This window comes from Mercenaria mercenaria, chromosome 16 (assembly GCF_021730395.1).
Source record: "Mercenaria mercenaria strain notata chromosome 16, MADL_Memer_1, whole genome shotgun sequence".
Taxonomy (NCBI): Eukaryota; Metazoa; Mollusca; class Bivalvia; order Venerida; family Veneridae; genus Mercenaria; species Mercenaria mercenaria.
The window spans coordinates 22,575,259-22,598,883 of NC_069376.1; the positions used below are offsets into that span (position 1 = coordinate 22,575,259).

The 23,625-nt window shown below is 37.3% G+C and overlaps 1 protein-coding gene across 13 annotated transcripts in view; it reads left to right on the plus strand.

Annotated features, from left to right (window-relative positions):
* LOC123541365 (protein scribble homolog) overlaps window positions 1-23,625 on the plus strand; it is a 220,905-nt gene that overhangs the window by 62,754 nt on the left and 134,526 nt on the right. For all 13 annotated transcript variants that reach the window (XM_053526353.1, XM_053526352.1, XM_053526362.1 and 10 more), the window contains exons 12-14: window positions 6,948-7,120; window positions 15,746-15,897; window positions 16,316-16,432. In XM_053526353.1, coding sequence (XP_053382328.1) covers window positions 6,948-7,120; window positions 15,746-15,897; window positions 16,316-16,432 — 442 coding nt within the window. The remainder of the gene's footprint in view (window positions 1-6,947; window positions 7,121-15,745; window positions 15,898-16,315; window positions 16,433-23,625) is intronic.

Consider the following 23,625-nt stretch of genomic DNA (forward strand, 5'->3'; position numbering starts at 1 on the left):
CTTGTCCATTCGAACAGTTTTGATCCACTTGTCAATTTCATCTCACATGGAACCTCACAAATACCTTGATTCTTCTTAATCTTTTTATACGCCCGTTTGAAAAATGGGACATACTATGGGAACGCCCCGGGTAGGCGGGCAGGAGGCGTCCACAGACTTTGTCCGGAGCATATCTTCTTCATGCATGGAGGGATTTTGATGAAACTTGGTTCCTTTCGAAAACCGGCTAGATTCCATCATGGGTTCTAGAGTTACTGCCCCTGATTTTGGCCATTTCAGCCATATAGAGGTTTCATTTATGCTTTGATTTGATAAAACTTGCACAGAATGATTATCTTGATGATCTCTAGGCCAGGATCGAAACTGGGTCATGTCGGGTCAAAAACTAGGTCATCGGGTCAGGTCAAAGGAAAAGCTTGTTAACAACCTAGAGACCCCATTTATGACCCTATCTTCATGAAACTTTGTTAGAATTATTTTGATGATTTCTAGGCCAAGTTTGAAAGTGGGTCATACGGGGTCAGAAACAAGGTCATCAGGTCAAATCAAAGGAAAAGCTTGTTAACACTCTTTAGGCCACATTTATGACCCTTTCTTCATGAAACTTGGTCAGAATGTTTATCTTGATGATTCCTAGGCCAAGTTTGAAACTGGGTCATATGGGGTCAAAAACTAGGTAACCTAGTCAAATCAAAGGCAAAGCTTGTTAACACTCTTGTTCATTTGATGTGCATGAAACTTGGTCAGAATGTTTGTCTGCATAAAATATCGTATGAATTTTTATCTGGGTCATGTGGGGTCAAAAACTAGGTCACCAGGTCAGATCAAAGAATAAGCTTGTTTACATCTTGGCCCTCTTGTTTTATTTTTTATTTCATTTTTGTCGAGCCCGCTTACTGATGTGAAGACATAGTTGTCCAAATGGCTGTTCGGTGTATTGCGTGCGTCCGTCCGGATTTGTTTGTCTTCTCAAAAACCAGAAGCCCTAGAGCTTAGATATTTGGTGTGAAGCATTGCCTAGTGGACCTCTACCAAATTTGTTCAAATCATGACCCCGCCCCAGGGGTCACTTGATTTTACATAGGAAAATCTTAAAAAATCTTCTTCTCAGAAACCAGAAGCCCTAGAGCTTAGATATTTGGTGTGAAGCATTGCCTAGTGGACCTCTACCAAGTTTGTTCAAATCATGACCCCGGGGTCAAAATTGACCCCGCCCCAGGGGTCACTTGATTTTACATTGGAAAATCTTCAAAAAATTTCTAAAAATAAACCAGAAGGCCTAGAGCTTAGATATGTCACATGTAGCATTGCCTAGTGGACCTCTACAAAATTTGTTCAAATCATGCCGCCCGGGGTCAAACTTGACCCCGCCCCAGGGGTCACTTGATTTTACATAGGAAAATCTTAAAAAATCTTCTTCTCAAAAACCAAAAGACGTAGAGCGTAGATATTTGACATGTAGCATTGCCTAGTGGACCTCTACTAAAATTGTTCAAATCATGACCCCGGGGTCAAAATTGACCCCTCCCTAGGGGTCACTTGATTTTACTTAGGAAAATCTTCAAAAAATTTCTAAAAATAAACCAGAAGGCCTAGAGTTTAGATATTTCACTTGTGGTTTTGCCTAGTGGACCTCTACAAAATTTGTTCAAATCATATCCCCCGGGGTCAAAATTGACCCCGCCCCAGGGGTCACTTGATTTTACTAAGGAAAATCTTAAAAAAATATCTAAAAATAAACCAGAAAGCCTAGATCTTAGATATTTGACATGTAGCATTGCTTAGTAGACTTCTACAAAATTTGTTCAAATCATGACCCCCGGGGTCAAATTGACCCCACCCCATGGGGTTACTTGATTGTACATAGAAAATCTTCAAAATCAAAGAAAAACCTTGTGTATGCAAGCTGTTTTCAGGTGAGCAGCCTAGGACCATTTGGTCCTCTTGTTTAATTATCTCCCATTTTTAGCTCGACAATACAAAGTATGGAGGGCTATCCTACTCGACCCGGTGTCGGCGTCGGCATCCTTCTACGTTCGCACTTTGGTTAAAGTTTTAATGCACTTTCTCTTTATCTCTGTAATTACTTGATGGATTTGTTTCAAACTTAAAATAGTTATTCCTCATCATCACCCACATCAAATGGCACAAGGGCCATGACTCTAGGTGGTCACATTTTTAGCTCACCTGAGCATTGAGTTATTGTGATCGCTCGATGTCCGACGTCTGTCGTCTGTCTGCCTGTCAACATTAAGCTTGTGTATACGATAGAGGCTGTATTTTTCAATTGATCTTCATGAAATGTGGTCAGAGTGATTGCCTTGATGAAATCTAGTTCAAATTCGAATATGGGTCATCTGGGGTCAAAAACTAGGTCTTTAGGTCAAATCAAAGAAAAACCTTGTGTATGCAAGCTGTTTTCAGGTGAGCGACCTAGGACCATTTGGTCCTCTTGTTTAATTATCTCCCATTTTTAGCTCGACAATACAAAGTATGGAGGGCAATCCTACTCGACCCGGTGTCGGTGTCAGCGTCGGCATCCTTCCGCGTCCGCACTTAGGTAAAAGTTTTGATGCACTTTCTCTTTATCTCTGTAATTACTTGATGGATTTGTTTCAGACTTAAAATAGTTATTCCTCATCATCACCCACATCAAATGGCACAAGGGCCATAACTCTTGCACCAACATTTCATGAATTATCCCCCCTTTTGACTTAGAATTTAAGGTTAAAGTTTTGGTGCACTTTCACTCTTATCTCAGTTTTTATACGCCCGTTTGAAAAACGGGACGTATTATGGGAACGCCCCTGGCGGGCGGATGGGCGGGCCGGCGGATTTGGCGTCCACAGACCTTGTCCGGAGCATATCTCCTACATGCATGGAGTGGTTTTGATGAAACTTGGCACAGTTGTTCACCATCAGGAGATGGAGTGTCATGCGCAAGAACCAGGTCCCTAGGTCTAAGGTCAAGGTCACACTTAGAGGTCAAAGGTCAAATTCAAGTATGACTTTGTCCGGAGCATATCTTCTTCATGCATAGAGGGATTTTGATGAAAGTTGGCACAATTGTTTATCATCATGAGACGGAGTGTCATGCGCAAGAACCAGGTCCCTAGGTCTAAGGTCAAGGTCACACTTAGAGGTCAAAGGATACAAGAATGAAAACTTTGTCCGGAGCAGTGTCCGACAAATTTATAATTTTACTGGTAGCCCACTGGGCTACCAGATTTTTTTTCTGGTAGCCCAGCATTTTCTTATAGTTGCCCAGAAAATTAACCATGAAAGTACTAAATTGCTCTATCCGTACCCGACTTACTGAGATGTGAGAATAAGATGGGTCTTTAACAATATTTTGTTAATAACAGAAATCTAAAAACACAAAGATAAACATTTCATTCTCTTTAATCATAATATAGAAGTACAAGTTGAAGTTAATACAACATCTTATTAAAGAAACATTTTTACACAAGTATCTCTTAGTTTACAACTTAAAAGTCTTAAAATATTAAAATTGTAAATTTCTGTCAGCATTGAGATCAGGTTGAGTACTTATACTTTCTGTACTGGTAATCACAAATAATTTGTGTTAGATGTTCACAAAATGTATTCAAATTGCAAGTCACTGTCAATCTTCATAGGTGGCAGTATCATTGATTGGTCACCCCTTCCCCACCCTAAGACCCCTGATACCACCCTGAAAAAAATTCTGACATTCTCAGGTGTTACTTAATATCCCCACCCTACAAGACCCCTGATACAATCCTGAAAAAAATTTCAACTATCAAAACAGTAGTTTGATAGTTGAAAAAAAAATTTCAGGGTTGTATCAGGTTGTTTCGCACATGCTGACAGACATGTTACTAATGACTCATTTTACGCTGGTTCCCAGCCTTTGAACTGTCGAAGCAGTGAAAGCGTGGTACCTATAATAATCAGTCGTCGGTAATGTACGAGAGAATCCGATTGAATTTAGAGATTTTGACTGGTACATTGGTCATAATTAACTATCGTTAAATCGGTCTACTTTGATTACTCGAGCGGAGACCAGTCCACGATAGTTTGCATATTTGATATTCGTAGGCGGAGACTGCTTCTGCGGCCACCGTTGAAATTATCGATAAATGGGCGGGGTTAAACTAATAGCATGGTTTACGACCCGTTAATCAGTACACATGGAAAGTTGTTTATTGCAAGTTACAATCGAGTAAACGACCGGATGTTGATGATTTTGTTGGGGAGTTTTGTAAAATATACAATAACCGGGCTACTGATGCTTCAAATTTATGGTTGCCCGGCGGGCTTCCGCCGGTATTTTTTTGGTAGCCCGACGAAAATTTCTGGTAGCCCGCGGGCTCCGGGCAATTGATTTGTCGGACACTGCCGGAGCATATCTTCTTCATGCATAGAGGGATTTTGATGAAAGTTGGCACAATTGTTCATCATCATGAGACAGAGTGTCATGCGCAAGAACCAGGTCCCTAGGTCTAAGGTCAAGGTCACACTTATAGGTCAAAGGATACAAGAATGAAAACTTTGTCGGAGCATTTCTTCTTCATGCTTGGAGGGATTTTGATATAACTTGGAACAAATGTTCACCACCAGAAGACGCAGTGTCATGTGCAAGAACCAGGTCCCTAGGTCTAAGGTCAAGGTCACACTTAGAGGCCAAAGGTCAGATACAAGAATGACTGTCCGAAGCATTTCTTCTTCATGCATAGAGGGATTTTGATGTAACTTGGCACAATTATACACCATCATGAGACGAAGTGTCATGCGCAGTTCCCTTCTTTAGAATTACATCCCTTTGTTGTTACTATAAATAGTTTATATTGTAACTTTTTCATTACTAGACGTAGGGAAAAATCGAGACCACTTTTCTGTAGTACAACATGCATGTTACATCCAATTTTGAGGTGTATTTTGACCAATCTCTACCTGGTAAGGATTTTTGTGTGGACTTTTTTTTTTTTTTTTTTTTTTTTTTTTTTTTTTTTTAAAGATTAACTTCCCTTAGTTGTTACTATAAATAACTTATATTGAAACTTTTTTATAATTGACTGTAGGGAAAAACCAAGACCACTTTTCTGTGGTACAACATAGTTATTACTTTCTAATTTTAGGTGTATTTTAAGGTATCTCTACCTGGTAAGGAGTTTTTTTGTGGACTTAGAAAAACAAAAGAATTACAATGATTACTAAACCACCACAAAATTAAAATTACATCTGCAAATACAGGTGCTAGAGTAAAGAAATTTGCTGTGACGGGTGTATATTGTGACATTCTGGCACTCTTGTTACTAATTGGATTTGATTCAAACTTAAAATAGTTGTTTCACTTCATCACCCACATCATATGACACAAGGTCCATAACTCTGGAACCAATTTTCCATGAATTATGCCCCCTTTTTACTTAGAATTTCAGGTTAAAGTTTTGGTGCATTTTCACTCTATCTCTGTTATTATTAAATGGATTTTATTCAAACTTCAAATAGTTGTTCCACATCATCACTCACATCATATGACACAAGGGCCATAACTTTTGCACCAATATTTCATGAATTATTCCCCTTTTTACTTGGAATTTCATGTTAAAGTTTTTGTGCAGTTTCACTCTATCTCAGTTATTACTAAATGGATATGATTCAAACTTAAAATATTTGTTCCACCTTATCGCCCACATCATATGACATAAGGTCCATCACCCACATCATATGACACAAGGTCCGTAACTCTGACACCTATTTTTCATGAATAATGCCCCCTTTTACTTAGAATTTAAAGGTCCAATACTAAGGAAAGTGAACATTTTAATTTCTTTTAAAAAGCACAGAAACTATTTCATTTTATTGGAAAATGAAAGTTGGTATGTAGAAATTCGAAAAATAAATCGCAGTATATGTACAATTATTTTTCTATGAAGTATGAAGAAAGTTAAAAAGACCTGGGGTGGGGGGGGGGGGTCATTCTGTTGATTCATTGAAATTTCAACATCATACACATACATTTCTTTGAGTTCCAAAGACCTTCTGTAAATTTTGACCTGCCAATCTTCATTATTTAGTGTCTTGCAGAAGTCTATACACTGGCTATGAAAAAAATTGCCAACTCACTTTCCCTTAGTAATGGACCTTTAAGGTTAATTTTGATGCATTTTCACTATATCTCTGTTGTTACAGAGAGGATTTGATTCAAACTTAAAACAGTTGTTCAGCATCGTCATTCACATCATATAACACAACGACCATAACTCTAGCGTCAGTACTTCATGAAATATCGCCCCTTTTTACTTAGAATTTCAGGTTATTTTCACTCTATCTCAGTTATTACTAAATGGATTTGATTCAAACTAAAAGTAGTTGTTACACATCTTCTCCCACATCATATGACACAAGGTGCATCACTCTTGCACCAATATTTCATGAATTATGCCCCCTTTTTGCTTAGAATTATACTTATTTAATGTTTTGATAACTTTATCTTTATTTCTTTTATTACTTAATTCTTTTGACACAAACATAAGCTATTCTCCAATACCTTCATCCACATTGGAGTCATTAAACACTCCAGTGACTGCTTCAGCTTCCTCAGATGTGCCCATTTTCACTATCCAGCATCGAAATAGTCGAGCGTGCTGTCTCCTGTGACAGCTCATGTTTGAAAACCTTATCCGGGGCATAACTTGAATACTATGTAAGGTATTGACTTGATACTTTACATATTCATAGAGATCAGTGAGAAGGAGTGCAGTGTTAAAGAACCACATTTCTTGTTGACTATATTTCTACTTAACACAACCTCCCAGACTGAAAAGCCCCTTATGCTACAGTAATTTCGGGGAGCATCCATCAGTGTTACCAATCTTCTTGTTATTGTTATGTATTTTTATGTTGGGTTATGTCACAAAAGATCAGACATTTTGTTTTATAAATGCTGTTGTACATTACAGGTTGGAGTATTTACCAATCACAGTAACAAACTTGAACCTCCGTGCACTCTGGCTGTCAGAAAACCAAGCTCAGCCAATGCTCAAATTTCAGACGGACTTTGACGAGCGCACGGGTCAGAAGGTTCTCACATGCTTCTTACTTCCACAACAGGCATTCCACACTGAAAGTATGGGTAGGTGTTGTATATTCCTTAATGTTGTCTTGTGTATCGTATGTTTAAGATGAAGCTGTGAAAAGTTTTAATATTTCTGCAGATATAGTCAAGCATTTTATAGTTTATACAATTTTGATTGACATATAATAGTAGAAGACTTTTGAACTTTGATTCTGCACATTTATTTAGAATAAACTTTTACCATTTTGTATATAAGTTCCCTTGAATTACGGCAATTGAGTTAAAAGAAGCATTAGTCATTGAATTGATTTGTAAATAATGTTTTGAAGGTGTACTCTGCCTTCAGTCTGCAGTGTTAGTTGTCCATCTGTAAGGTGTTCTGTATCACCTTACATATATATGCAACAAATTAAGAGCTTATCAAACCAGATTAGTTTAGACACTACAAATGATATTGCCTGTCTCCACTTTTTGCAAACATCACAAGTTGTTGATCACCTTATGATATACATATGAAGTACAGAGAGTTGTCCTACTTGACCGGGCATCAGTGCCAGCGTACTTCTGCTTTTGTACCTTGATTAAAGTTTTGATGCATTTTCTCTTCTTTTCTATAATTATACCCCCACAAAAGTTTTGGGGAGTACATAGGAATGAACTTGTTGGTCAGTTGGTTTTCATGGTTTCTGGACAATAACTCAAGAAAGGCTTGACATATTTAAATAATTTTTTTGTATACCATAATTTCAACTTTTAGGTCAGTATGTCAAATGACCCGAATCAGTTAAACGGTTTCTGGATGATAACTTGAGAATGCTTGGGCCTAGGATAATATATTTTGGTACACGGATGTAACATCATAAAATACAGGTCAAGATCGACTTTGAAGTAAGTAGGTCAAGGGTCGAGTTCACAATAACCTGGAACAGTTAAATGGTTTCCAGATGGTAACTTGAGAACCCCTGGGCCTAGGGAGGTTGGTCATAACCAGCAGATGACCCCTATTGATTATGAGTCCAGTAGGTCAAAGGTCTAGGTCACAGTGACCCCGAACAGTTAAACCATTTTCGGACGATAACTTGAGAATGCTTGGGCCTAGGATATTTTAAATTGATAGGAAGGTTGGTCTTGACCAGCAGATGACACCTATTGATTTTGAGGTCAGTAGGACTAGGCCAAGGTCAAGGTCACAGTGACCCAGAACAATTTTTACCATTTAGGGACAATAACTAGAGAATGCTTGGGCCTAGGATCAAGAAACTTAATAGGGAGGTTGATCATGACCAGCAGATGACCCCTATTGATTTTGAGGTTCGACATTGACATTGGCTTACTTTTGTGACAAGGCCGTATTGTTTAATAATTCGTCACTCCTGGGACTGTAGTTACTTAATGGATTAGGTTCAAACTTCAAATATTTTTCCTTATCATCACCCACATCATATGGCTTAAAGGTCATAACTGTCATACCAATATTTCGTGAATTATCTCCCCTATTTACTTAGCATTTCAGGCACTTTCACTCTAAAGTTATAACTAAATGGATTTGTTTCAAACTTAAAATAGATCTTTCACATAATCACCAACATCATATTACACAAAGTCCATAATTCTGGCAACAGTATTATTGTTAATGAATTATGCCCCTTGTAAATTTTGATGCATTTTCACTATTACAGAAAGGATTTGATTCAAACTTAAAATAGTTGTTCCACATCACATGTACCTCGTATGACACAAAAGCCATAACTCTTTCACCAATATTTTATGAATTATCGCATCTTTTTATATGCCCATCTGAAAGACAGGATCTATTGGGAGCACCCTTGGCCTATCTGCTGTCATGTTAGATTTGATAAGATTCAAACCTAAAATAGTTAATCCACATTATTAGTCACATGAAATGACACATGGTGCGTTATTCTTGCAGAAATTTTCCATGAATGATGTCCCTTTTATACTCATCAAATGCTTTGATACACTTGATCTCTATCTCTGTTAATTCTTAATACATTTGACACAGACTTAAGCAATTGTCCAATATCTTCATCTGCATCAGAATCATTAAACACTCCAGTGACAGCTCCTGCTTCCTCAGATGTGCCCAGTTTCACTATCCAGCATGGAAATAGTGGAGCATGCTGTCTCCTGTGACAGCTCTTGTTAATGTTTGTTTAGTTCCTTGCACTGATGAGAAGCTTTATGAATTAATAGTTATCATTTAGATATTACATTTAAGGAAGTTTCCTGGCATAACTACTTTAATATTTGAACCTTTGTGAGCTTAACTCGAGTTTGAAATTTACTTTTCTTATTTGAGCATAACTTGATTATTTGAAAATTATTGTTGTTGTCAATAAAAGCAATACTTTTCAGCTAGGAATGTTGTTGTAACAAATGAATCTCCCTCTCTCAGCCTCTCTGTCTCCATCTCTCCCTCTCTCTTTCAAGTAAAAATATGGTTTTATTGTGATTTAGGGTATATCTGATGATAAATTTTGTTTTGTTTTTTTTGCAGTGTTTTTTTTTTTTTTTTGTTTGATCTGTAATCTGCAGATTCTGTGTGCATAAATATTACTGAATTGGTTTTACTTTTTGAGCTTTGTAGAAGTTTAGTGAAGCTTCTGTGTATCTGTTTGCTAGAACAGGATAAGTCATTACACCAACAGATAGCAACACGGTGTTCTTCAGCTCACTTGCCTGACAGATTTTTCTTGTCTATTTTAAAGGATTAACTGTAAAATGGAGTAACAGGGAATTACAGAACATTTTACAAGACCTAAGTAAAAGTGTGTTGAGTCAGTACTTAGGTTAAACCTTGAATTGTTATAAAGAAAATGTTTTTTGAGCTTATCCTGTTTTACATACGTTGTTGGTGCCGCTGCTCAGTTTAGTATTGTAGAAGAATAAGCACTCATTGTATCTGCTACGCCTGTACTTCTGTACAATTACTGACACCAAGATAAATACTTCCAATAGTATGAGAATAATGTCAATATTACTTCATATTGTATTTTCATGCACTGAATTCTCATTATGCCATAGCTTCTTGAATTTCATTTAAATGTCATAAAGTCTCATTATATAGATATAGCACATTTTGAAGAACATGACAGCAAATATATTTGCATGCAGACTGGGAATAAAGATATTATTTTACTGAATTTAAATGATAAAGGCAGTTGCATTGTTTAATATTTTTGGTTAACATTTTAAATGTTTACAGTATTAGCAAATTTATTTTTTGAATGCTGTCATAAATTTTATTCTGTTTTTGAATTATTCCCAGACTTTGTCTTAAGTTAGAACTAATTTAAGTCTATTTTAAAACAGTTTTAGGTCGTACCACTAACCTTGACCCATTAATGCAGATGGAATTGGCTAATCGTGCTCGCTTCCATGGTGGCGGCACCTTAATTATAAGCCAGGGTGGGGCTGGTAGGTTGTTATAGTGTGCACCCAGGAATGATAATTATGCCTACAGATTAATATGTGATACTGTAACCAAACTGCATTCTTCTTATACACCATTTACATGTTTGTCTTGAGTGTTTCTTATTGGCTGTAGTCAACATTAGATCTTAACCAGAGCTACTTTAATTTCTTTAGCCTTAAATAAGTTTTAAATATTTTACTTCCTTACTAACACCAGTGAGGTGTTAAGGTTCTGGCTGTAAGAACACTAGGAGCTAATGTTCTCATGTCTCTCAGTGGTTTATTATGGAAATGTGCAAAGTTCTTTTTGACTGGATAATGAAAGGAGATAACTGCTGGCATTATTTCTCATAAGAAAAATAAGCATATCATACTCAAACCAACAATGCTGAGAAATTGTAGGTTTTTAGCTCACTTGAGCCAAAGGCTCATGTTGAGCTTTTGTGACTGCTCAGTGTCCGTCGTGTGTTGTCCGTCTGTCAACATTTAAAAAAAAAATCTTCTTCTTGAAAACCACTGGGCAGAATTACACCAAACTTCACAGGAATGATCCTTGGGTGGCCCTCTTTCAAAATTATTCAAAGAATTTAATTCCATGCAGAACTCTGGTTGCCATGGCAGCCGAAAGGAAAAACTTTAAAATAAAATCTGTAAAAAGATAAAAATCTTCTTGTTCAAAACCACAATGCATAGAGCCTTGATATTTGGCATGTGACATCATCTTATGGTCCTCCATCAAGATTGTTCAAAATGTGCCCCAGGGGTGAAAAAAGGCCCCACCCCGGGGGTCACAAGTTTTACATAGACTTATATGATAAAAAACTTTAAAAATCTTCTTGTCTAAAACCACAAGACCTAAGCCCTTGATATTTTGTATGTAGCATTGCCTTGTGGTCCTCTACCAAAATTGTTCAAATTATGCCCCTAGGGGTGAAAAGAGGCCCTGCCCCGTGGGGTCTCAAGTTTTACATAAACTTGTATAGGAAAAAAACTTTAAAAAATCATCTTGCCTGAAAATGCAAGGCCTAGGCCTTTGAAATTAAGTATGTTGCCTTTCCTAGTGTTTCTCTACCAAATTTGTTAAAATTATGTTCCTTAGGTGAAAAGAGGCCCTGCCCTGGGGGTACCAACTTTAACATCAACTTACATAGCAAAAAAAAAAAATATCTTCTTGTCTGAAAGTTCAAGGCCAAGGGCTTTAATATTTGGTATGTAGCATCGCCTGGTGGATCTTTAACAAGTTTGTTCAAATTATGTCCCTGGGGTGAAAAAAGGCCCCACCTTGGGGGTCACTTGTTATATAGGAAAAGAATACTTCAAAAATTATCAGATCATATTTCCTAGACTGTTCAATTATAATTATCTGATGACCTCAAGCGATTAGGGATCACTTGACTGTGACCTTGACCTACTGACCTACTTTCTTGTTTTTTAAGATACAGCGTTGAAATTTGGGTGACATGTACAGTTTTGCACACCGATCTTAAAACAGACTCAGTTACCATGAATGTGACCTACTGATCTAACTTCTTAATATTTTAGCATCAGTTTGCCATTTGAAACATGTGGCTCATATTACTCAGGTGAGTGATCCAGGGTCATCATGACCCTCTTGTAGCTTGATAGTGATGAAAAGTTCAAGCTTATTCTGAACCACTCTCCAGTTCACTTCCTGGAAAAAAACCAGTACTGGTGTCATATGAGAAGGCTTTGTCGTGACCCCAGTGTGGCTTGAACCCAGGATCCCCGGGTTGAGCTTCTGGACACCTTAACCACTAGACCAGCACTTACGTGTGCATTCTGACATTGTTGAAATATTGTTTATTCTGAGGCTAGTCTGATGCGTGTTTCAAAGTTTTAGCCAATGTTAGACAGCATGCACACTTGTTGGACACATTTTGGTTGTTTTGTTATGGATCATGAAATTTTATTTTAACACTAAAAGTTTATAGATGTTGTATTTGCATGATTTGATATTAGTTTGGTTCACAGGGATAACCAACTTCAGCATTATTTATAAACCAGTTGAATTTTAGAGAAATTTTAGTTTTTCAGGCAGGTGTCTTTCCATTGATAAAAAAGTACTCCTACTCTCCCCTAGAGAAAGCTGGCATGATACAGTGTATTCTGTTTTGAAATCTTTAATCTTTATATGGGACTAATTTTGGATTTGTTGTATTAATCCAAAAAAGTCCCAACAATAATTAAAATCCCTTTTATATTACTCTTAACCCTTCCACATGCTAACTTTTTTATCTATGGAAATGATCATTCTCAATATTGGCATTTACATTTATCATTGAAGGGGTGATTAACTAAAAATTTACTGATGAGTAGCGAACAGTGCAGACCATGCATAAGACTGACAAGGGATGTGCAGGCTGATCTTGGTCTGCAGTGGTTGCAAAGGCATAATCATCTGCCGCCAGCGGGCTAAGGGTTAAAGATAGAGATTCATGTCCCAACAAACTAACTATTCTGGTCAAAACTGCATTATGAAATAAATGCAGTTGCACAATATTCTATTTTGTTTATAATATCAGTTCAAAGTTAAAGTAAAATTAACATACAAGAAATACTTTTTATTATGACACATGTACAAAAAGACTAATACTAGTCAATAAAGACTGGTTATTTAAAGATGGTTAATCAGATTTTGGTTTAAGTAATGGATTTGTTTGAAACAAAGTGAACACTTTCACTTGTATGTTCACTGAGTGCTTCCCACATGTTAAATTTTGACTATTGAAAGGTATTTTTACAATCTGATTTTTAGCTCAGCTATTCAAAGAATACATAGAGCTATTGGGCTCACCCATGCATCAGCATTGGCATCTTGATACGGTTAAGTTTTTTAATGTAAGCTGGTATCTCAGTAACCACTTGTGTGAATGGATTGAAACTTCACACACTTATTCACTGTGATAAACTGACTTAAGTGGCACAGGTTGAACCGTTACAAAACTCTATTTTGCTTTTTAGCCACCTGGCAATGCTCAGGTGAGTTTTTCTGATCGCCGATGTCAGCGGTCCGTCTGTCCGTAGTTATTTGTCTGTCGTCTTGTCTGTAACATTTAGCTTTGTATGCGATAGAGGCGATTTTTTCATAATTATTCATGAATATTGGTCAGAATGATTATCCTTGTATGAAACTTCTAGGCGAGTTGCAAAATGGGTCATCTACGGGTCAAAAAACTAGGGCAATAGTCATCTAAGAAAAACGGGTTGTGTTGCGATTGAGGGGTATTTTCAATTAATCTTCATAAAAATTGTCAGAATGATACCTGTGAAATCTAGCCGAAGTTCGAAATGGTCATTCGGGTCAAAAACTAGGTCATAGGTCAAATCATATGAATACCTTGTGTAATGCGATAGGAGGTGTAGTTTTTAATTTTATTTTCAGAATATTGTCGAATGATACCATGTTGAAATTCTTAGGCCGAGTTCGAAAATGGGTATGTCGGGGTCAAAAAACTAGGTCACTAGGTCAAATCAAAGAGAAAAAGGTGTATGCGATGAGGTGTATTTTCAATTTCTTCTCATGAATATGGTCAGAATGATAACCTGGATGAAATCTAGGGCCTTGTTCGAAAATGGGTCATCTGGGTCTAAAATACAGGTCACTAGTCAAATTTAAGGAAATCACCTTGTGTTGCGATATGAGGCTGTATTTTTCAATTGGACTTTTATGAATTTGGTCAGAATGATTGCCTTGATGAAATCTATGGCGTGTTCGGAAAATGGGTCATCTCGGTTCAAAAACTGGTCACTAGTTAAATCAAGAAAAACCTTTGTATGGATTAGAGGTGGTAATTTTCAATTGATCTTCATGAATTTTGGTCAGATTGATTACCTTGATGAAATCTAGGCCGAGTTCGAAAATGGGTCATCTGGGGTCAAAAACTAGGTACTAGGTCATATCACGTAAAAACCTTGTGTATGCGATAGAGGCTGTATTTTTCAATTGATCTTCATGAATTTTGGTCAGAATGATTGCCTTGATGAAATTTAGACCAAGTTCGAAATGGGTCATCTGGGGTCAAAAACTAGGTCACTAGGTCAAATCAAAGAAAAACCTTGTGTATGCAATAGAGGCTGTATTTTTCAACTGATCTTCATGAAATTTAGCCAGAATGATTACCTTGATAAAATCTAGGCTGATTTCGAAAATGGGTCATCTGGGGTCAAAAACTAGGTCACTAGGTCAAATCGAAAGAAAAACATTGTGTATGCAATAGAGGATGTATTTTTCAATTGATCTTCATGAAATTTGGTCATAGTGATTGCCTTGATGAAAATAGATCGGTTTTGAATATGGGTTATCTGAGGTCAAAAACTAGGTCACTAGGTCAAATTAAAGAAAAATCTTGTGTATGTGATAGAGGCTGTATTTTTCAGTTGATCTTCATGAATTTTGGTCAGAATGATTGCCTTGATAAAATCTAGGTCGAGTTTGAACATGGGTCATCTAGGGTCAAAAACTAGGTCATATCTAAGAAAATGCTTGTTTTATCGCAAGAGACCAATTTTTTGGTCCAATCTTAATGAAAATTGGTCAGAATATTTGTTTCCATGAAATCACTAGGTCAAACATGTTTTACACTGTTATGGAGTGTTTCTTAGGTGAGCGACCTAGGGCCATCTTGGCCCTCTTGTTTGAAAAATTATGCCCCTTTTTCAACGACAGCTCTTGTTTTTATTCTGGTTGCAGAATCAAAGCAGAGTTATTTCAACATAAGTATAAATTTAATAAACATACTTTGCCTAAGGAATGATATGAATATAAGAAATTTTATATAATAGTTGTCCAGATTTGTCTTTGACAGTGACATTATTCAGATGAAATTCATTAGAAATGCAAGTTTTTAAAACTGTTATTACCTCCGTTGTACACACCATTTAAAACTTTTTCTTAAGGTGCAGATAGTTGAAATATCTCAAAATTTATCAAATGTAAAGCTTGAAATTATACTGAAACTAAAAGAAGTAGTTCTCTTTTTAAATACTTTTATACTGTGGGGGGGGGGGGGGGGGGGGGGGGGGGGGGGTAATAACAAAATTTCATTAAAAAATGATAAAGCATCTCTTTTAAACAAATCTCTAACAGAATTTGCAAAAATTGAAAATGTCATAAAATGTTGCTCAAATCTGATTGACTACCTTTAAATGCAAGTAATGGAGAAATGATAAGTTTTTATGTTTTTAGTTTTCGTAGAGTAATATGCTGAATATTCTCAATGTTTACAGAGAATCTTCTTCAAGGCAGTATAGCAACAGATCGTGATAGTCGTCTCAGCTGGAAGGATGAGAAACCAGAGAAAGTACGTGAAAGTGTGATACGCTTCGCAGAGTCAGACAAAGATGAAGAAGAGGAGAGTGGAGATGAAGACTTCGAAAAGGTAAGCCTCAAGTTGATAGGTAAAGGTCGTCTAACTATGAACATTTCATAATGACAAGATTTTAAGTTGGATGAAAAATAGTGGTTTGTTGTGGCGCAGTCGTTAGCAGGTTGGACTAAATCACCAGCGGTCCGAGTACAATTCCCGGTCGCGGCTGATATCCCGACTAGTATTCAGTGCTGGGTGATTTACTTAAATTGGTACTGTTTCCAGCAGTATCCGCCTAGACTGATTGCTGGGGAGGTAAATATGACACCTGCCATGCGCTGGGCTGGAAATAAGTTGTTCCATCCATTCTAAGTAGGAACTTTTGTTGACTGCCCACGTTAAACAAGAAACTTTACCTTTACCTTTACTTTAAATGTGCAGTAAACTGCATGAAAGTGAAAAAATTGTTATGCTTTTATATTTTTGTCAGCCATTTGTACGTCATGACACACCACACCCGAGAGATTTACGGGGAAAACATCCAAAATTCAAGGCTACAAAGGGTATTGATGGACATGTTATACCACATCATGAACAGAAAAACCAGGTAAATATGCTTCTATGTAGTAAAGTTTATACGTAATATTGCTTAAAGTTGTAAGTCACCTAGACAGTAGGTTTGCCTGCTAGGTGATTTCATCACACAGTCTTATGTCCTTCCACAAAATCTGAAGCCTTCAATAAAAAAGTATGTAAGATATGTAAATATGAATCTTGGTATGTTGTTAAGTTAAGGGATCCAGAGGTTATGCACTTGTTACTGGCATTATTATACTCCTACAAACGAAGTTGGTGAGGGAGGGGTTGTAGGAGTTAGCTTGTTTGTCGGTCCGTTGGTTTTCATGGTTTCTGAACAATAACTAATGAAAGGTTTGACAGATCAGATTTACATAATTTTTGGTACACAAGTGTAACATCACAAAATACAGGTCAAGGTTCACTTTGCGGTCAGTAGGTCAAGAGAATGCTTGGCCCTAGGATCATGAAAGTTGATAGGGATGTTGGTCATGACCAGCAGATGACCCCTATTGATTTTGAGGTCAAAGGTGAAGGTCACAGTGTCCCGAAACAGTAAAACTGTTTCCGGATGATAACTCAAGAATGCTTGGGTCTAGGATCATGAAAGTTACATGGAGGTTGGTCATAAGCAGCAGATGACCTCTATTGATTTTGAGGTCAGTAGGCCAAAGGTCAAGGTCACAGTGACCCCGAACAGTGTAACCATTTCTGGACGGTTACTTGAGAACGCTTGGGCCTAGGATCACAAAACTTGATAGGGAGGTTGATCATGACCACAAGATGACTCTTAAGGTCAAGGTCACAGTGACCTGAAACACTTAAAACAGTTTCCGGACGATAACCTGAGAATCCTGGGGCCTAGGATCATGAAAATTGATATGAAGGTTGGTCATGACTAGCAGATGAGCCCTATTGATTTTGAGGTCAGTAGTCCAAGGTCATGGTCACAGCGTCTTGGAACAGTTAAATCGTTTCTGGACAATAACTTGAGAATTCTTGGGCCTAGGATCATAAAACTTCATAAGATGGTTGATCATGACCAGCAGTTGACCCTTATCGATTTTGAGGCCATTATGTCAGAGGTCAAGGTCACAGTGACACAGAACAGTAAAAAGTTTGAGAATGCTTGGGCCTAGGATCCCGAAACTTGATAGGATGGTTGATGATGATTAGCAGATGACCCTCTTGATTTTGAGGTCAGTAGGTCAAAGTCACAGTGACCCAGAACAATTAAACAGTTTCTGGACAATAACTTAAAAACACTTGGGCCTAGGATCAAGAAACTTAATAGGGAGGTTGATCATGACCAGCTGATGACCTTTATTATACCACCACCAAACATGTTTATGGGGCTATACAGGAGTCAGTTTGTCGCGTCCCGAAATATATATATATGCCTAGAAGGATTTTAATTTAACTTCACATTATTATTCCTCAAGACCAGATGACGTGTTGAACACATCACCTATGCCTGATGGTCAAAGGTCAGGGTCACAATTCAAGGTCAAAGTTTTAGATGTTTGGTTTTTGCTCCATAACTTCTTTGTGCCTGGAAGGGTTTTATTACTAAATGGATTTGATTCAGACTTAAAATAGTTGTTCAACATCATCACCCATATCATATGACACAAAGGCCATAACTCTTGCTCCAATATTTCATGAATTATGCCCCTCTTTTTACTTACAATTTCAGGTTAAAGTTTTGATACACTTTGCCACGAGTGGTAGGGGGTTATAGGAATGGTCTCTGTCCATCCTTCCGTAATATTTTGTGTCCGCTGTGTATCTCCTAAACCCCTTGAAGGATTTTCATGAAATTTGGGTCAAATGATAACCTCATCAAGACGATGTGCAGAACTCATGAATCAACCATGTCGGTTCAAGGTCAAGGTCACAACTGTGTCAAAGGTTTGAGCCTTCCATTTTATGTCTGCTCTGTATCTCCTAATCCCCTTGAAGGATTCATATGAAACCTGGGTCAAATGATCACCTATCCAAGAGGATGTGCAGAACTCATGAGGCAGCCATGCGGGCTCAAGGTCAAGGTCACAACTCGAGGTCAAAGGTTTTAGCCGTCCATTTCGTGTCCGCCCTATATCTCCTAAACCCCATGAAGGAATTTTATAAAACTTTGGTTAATTGATCACCTCATCAAGACGATGTGCAGAACTGATGAGTCAGCCATGCCAGCTCAAGGTCAAGGTCACAACATAAGGTCAAAGGTTTGAGCCTTCCATTTTGTGTCCACTCATCTCTGAAACCCCTTAAAGGATTTTCGTCAAACTTGCGTCAAATGATCACCTCATCAAGAACTCGTGAGTCAGCCATGTCAACTCGAGGTCAGGGTTACAACTCAAGGTCAAAGGTTTAAGCTTTGTATCTCCTAGTACCCTTGAAGGATTTTCATGAAACTTGGGTCAAATGATCACCTCATCAAGACGATGTGCAGAATTCATGGGTCAGCCATGTCAGTTCAAGGTCAAGGTAACAGCTGAAGGTCAAAGGTTTACCCTTTCGCTATCCATAACAGTGGTGGGGGATTTAGCTGTCTTTCAGACTGCCTTGTTATTTGATATTTTAGCTCACCGTGACAAGGTGAGCTTTTGTGATCCCCCTTCTTCTGTTGACCGTTGTCAGTCGTCTGTTCACAATTTCTTGTGAACATGTTAAGAGACCAAGGTTTGCAATCAATTTTAATCAAACTGCACACAACTTGTATTGGCATAATACCTTGGTTCCTTTCAAAAACTGGCGAGATCCCATCATGAGTTCCAGAGTTATGGCCGCTTAAAGGGCCAGAATTTACTATTTTTGGCTTGTGAACATGATGGAGACCACATTTTGCAATCAACTTTAATCAAACTTGCAAACAAATTGTATAAACATAATATCTCGGTTTCTTTCGAAAACTGGCCAGATCCCATCATGGGTTTTAGAGTTATGGCCCCTTAAAGGGCAAAAATTTGGTATTTTTGGCTTCTGAACATGATAGAGACCATATTTTTCAATCAGCTTTTATCAAACTTGCACACAATTTGTATTGGCGTAATATCTCGGTTCCTTTCGAAAACTGGTTAGATCCCGTCATAGGTTCTATAGTTAAGGCTCCTTAAAGGGTCAAAATTTACTATTTTTGGCTTGTGAACACGATAGAAACCACATTTTGCAATCAACTTCAATCCAACTTGCACACAACTTGTATAGGCATAATATCTCGGTTTCTTTTGCAAACTGGCTAGATCCCGTCATGGGTTCAAGAGTTATGGCTCCTTTAAGGGCCAAAATTTGCTATTTTTGGCTTGGGAACACCTAGAGACCACATTTTGCAATCAACTTTTATCAAACTTGCACTTAACTTGTACTGGCATGATATTTGTGTTCCTTTTGAAAACTGGCCAGGTCCCATCATGGGTTCCAGAGTTATGGCCCCTTAAAGGGCCAAGATTTGCTACTTTTGGCTTGTGAACACAATGGAGACCACATTTTGCAATCAACTTTAATCAGTGTTGCACACAACTTGTATTGGTGTAATATCTTGGTTCCTTTCAAAAACTGGCCAAATCCCATTATGGGTTCCAGAGTTATGGCCCCTTATAGGACCAAAATTTTCTATTTTGGCTTTTGCAGCCATATAGAGACTTCATTTATGGTTTGATTTGATACAAACTTTCTAAATATCTTCAACAACAATAAATCTTGGATTCCATGATGAATCAAATTATAGGTTTCTGAGTTACCCCTGATTGACCCCTGAAAGAGCCAAAATTTGTTAATTTTTACCTTTCGAAGACGATAGAAGTGACATTTTATATTTGAATTGAACCATACTTACATACAGCTTTAATCAAAATAAGATCTTGGTTTCTTTCGAAAACCGGCTAGATTCCATCATTTGTGCTAGAGTTACTGCCCTTGAATTAAAGGAAAAGCTTGTTAACAACATAGAGGCCACATTTATGACCCTATTGTCATGAAACTTAGTCAGAATGTTTATCTTCATGATTTCAAGGCCAAGGTTGAAATCGGGTCATATGGGGTCATAATCTAGGTCACCAGGTCAAATCAAAGGAAAAGCTTGCTAACATCTTGAGGCCACATTTATGACCCTAAATTCATGAAATTTGTTCAGAATGTTTATCTTGATGATTCCTTGGCCAAGTTGGAAAATGGGTCAGTTGGGTCAAAGGAAAAGCTTGTTAACCTTGTTCATTTGATGTGCATGAAACTTGGTCAGAATGTTTGTCTGCATGAAATATCGCATGAATTTTTATCTTGGTCTTGTGGGGTCAAAAACTAGGTCACCAGGTGAAATAAAAAAATAAGCTTGTATGTATATAAGTATGTATTTGTGGAAATAGGATTTTATAATAATTAAAAAAAAAAGAATAAGCTTGTTTACACCCTAAGGGTCACATTTTTTATTCTATCTTCATAAAACCTGGTCGGAATGGTTATTATGATGTCTTGGATGAGGTTAAAAAAGCAGGTCATTAGGTCAAATCACATGAAAAACTTGTATGCACTCTAGAGGCCACTTTTTTGCTCCAATGTTCCCAAAACTTTGTCAGAATGTTTGTTTTCATGAAATTTTGGATAAGTTCGAATCTGGGTCATGTGGGGTTAAAAACTACATCACTAGGTCAGATTAAAGAAAATGCTTGTTTATACATAACAGGTCACATTTTTTGGTCCAATCTTAATGAAAATTGGCCAGAATATTTGTCTCCATGAAATCACTAGGTAAAACATGTCTACACTGTTTTGGTTTGTTACTCAGGTGAACGACCTAGGACCATCTTGGCCCTCTTATTTAACACAGACTCAAGCTATAGTGCAATATTCATGCACCATTGGAGTCATTAAACTCTCCAGTGACAGTTCTTGACAGATTTAAATGTAACATCATAAAATACAGGTCAAGTTCGATTTAAATTGCACCTTGTGGCCATGTCTTTCATATGGTTGCCATTCTTAGATGACAAGACCATATTGTGGGGGTATTTGTCACTTCTGTGACAGTTCTAGTTGATTTTGAGGTCAGTAAGTCAAAGTCACATGACCCAGAAAAGTAGAACTTGTTTTGCTAAATAACTAGAGAATGCTTTGGTCTATGGTCACAGTTGATACTGAGTTTCGATTTCGGTATTTCTATAAAAGTGAAAACAAAATTCTTACAAAATCTGCTGGAAAATAAAGCAGAAATTTAAGCAAATATCGTAATAACGCGACCGACATTGTTTCTGTGAGACCGCTCGGAGTAACTTCCCTTGAATTAACATGGAGAGCTAACTGCATGTGCGAATAGTTTCGTATGCTAAATATTACCTGAAATACTTCTTTTCCCGTCGTTATAAAAAACGTAAATCAATACTTAATTTCAAAATATATTTTTCTTTTTAGTATTCTTTTAAAACCAGTGAAAAAAAATGATGTAAATATAAAGTTACGAGACTAAGCTGTAACCTACGTAAACAAATAATCGGTTTTTGCGAACCATTAGAAATATGTTATTGTTGGAATGTTGGTTGTTTCAAGTGTTTTGAAGGTTATTGTTCAATTAAAAAATGTGTTTCAAAAGTGTTGCGCTTTAAAACATTACTAGTCAACCTAGTCGAAGATTATCATGAGTGAAAATGAGTCTGACTTGTTAGAGGGGTAATTTGAAAGCTAATAAGTGTTCAGTTTACCAGTTCTAGACAGTGCTGAGCTTTAAAAGCATTACTACAGTGAGTGTATTCATAGATTTAAATTGCATATTGAGCGAGGTATAATCTACTCAGATTTTTATTTTGGAAAACTAGTCTGTAAGATATGTTTATTTTTTACTCTTTCATAATCTAATACAACATTCCATTAACAGACTTAAAATGTTTATTTATCACAGCAACTTTTTATGTATATCTACTTACATAGGTGTATATAATACTAACCAAATCATTGCTTATGTAAAGTACTATAAAGCATGGTATCGGTATCGTTAAAAATACCGTATCGTTTCGTTGGTATCGGTATCGGACCGCTTCGTCCTTAACGATATCCAACCCTACTTATGACTGGTAAAAGACCCACAATTATTGATTTGAGGACAGTACATCAATAGTCCACTGCACATTGACCAAATGATTTCTGTTCCATGTGCAATTATTGAATGCATCAAGGGGGCATTTTGTGTTAGAAGAGCTATTGTGACCGCTTAATGTCCGTCGTGTGTAGTCCGTCAACAATTTCTAAAAAAATCTTCTTGAAAACCACAGGGCAGAATTACACCAAACTTCACAGGAATGATCCTTGGGTGGCCCTCTTTCAAAATTTTTCAAAGAATTGAATTCCATGCAGAACTCTGGTTGCCATGGCAGCCGAAAGGAAAAACTTAAAAAATCCTCTTGTCCAAAACCACAGGGCCTAGGGCTTTGATATCTGATGTGTAGCATCATCTAGTGGTCCTCTACCAAAATTATTCAAATTATCCCCCTAGGGTCAAATATGGCCCCACCTTGGGGGTCACGTGGTTATATACTTATATAGGGAAAACTTTGAAAATCTTCTTGTACAAAACCACATGGCCTAGGGCTTTGATATTTGGTATGTAGCATCATCTAGTGGTCCTCTACCAAGATTGTTCAAATCTCCGCCTAGGATCAAATATGGCCCCGCCCCGGGGGTCCCAAGTTTTACATAGACTTGTTTAGGGAAAAAAGTTTAAAAATCTTCTTGTCTGAAACCACAACACTTAGACCTTTGATATTTGGTTTGTAGCATTGTCTTATGGTCCTCAACCAAAATTGTTCAAATTGTACCCCTTGGGGTGAAAAGAGGCCCTGCACTGGGGGTCACAAGTTTTATATAGACTTATATAGGAAAAAGCTTTAAAAATCTTCTTGTCTGAAACTATACGACCTAGGCTTTTGATATTTGTTATGATGCATTGTCTAGTAGTCCTCTACCAAAATTATTCAAATTATGCCCCAGGGGTTAAAAGAGGCCCCGATCTGGGGTCACTTAGTTATTATGTGAGTTATATAGGAAAAATACTTAAAAAATCATCTGATCCTATTTTCAAGACTGTTTAATTATAATTACCTTATGACCCCAAGTAGTATGATGTCACCTGACTGTGACCTTGACCTACTGACCTACTTTCTTGTTTTTTAAGATACAGCCTTGAAATTTTGGTGACATACACAGTTTTACACACAAATCATAAAACTGAATTTCATTGAC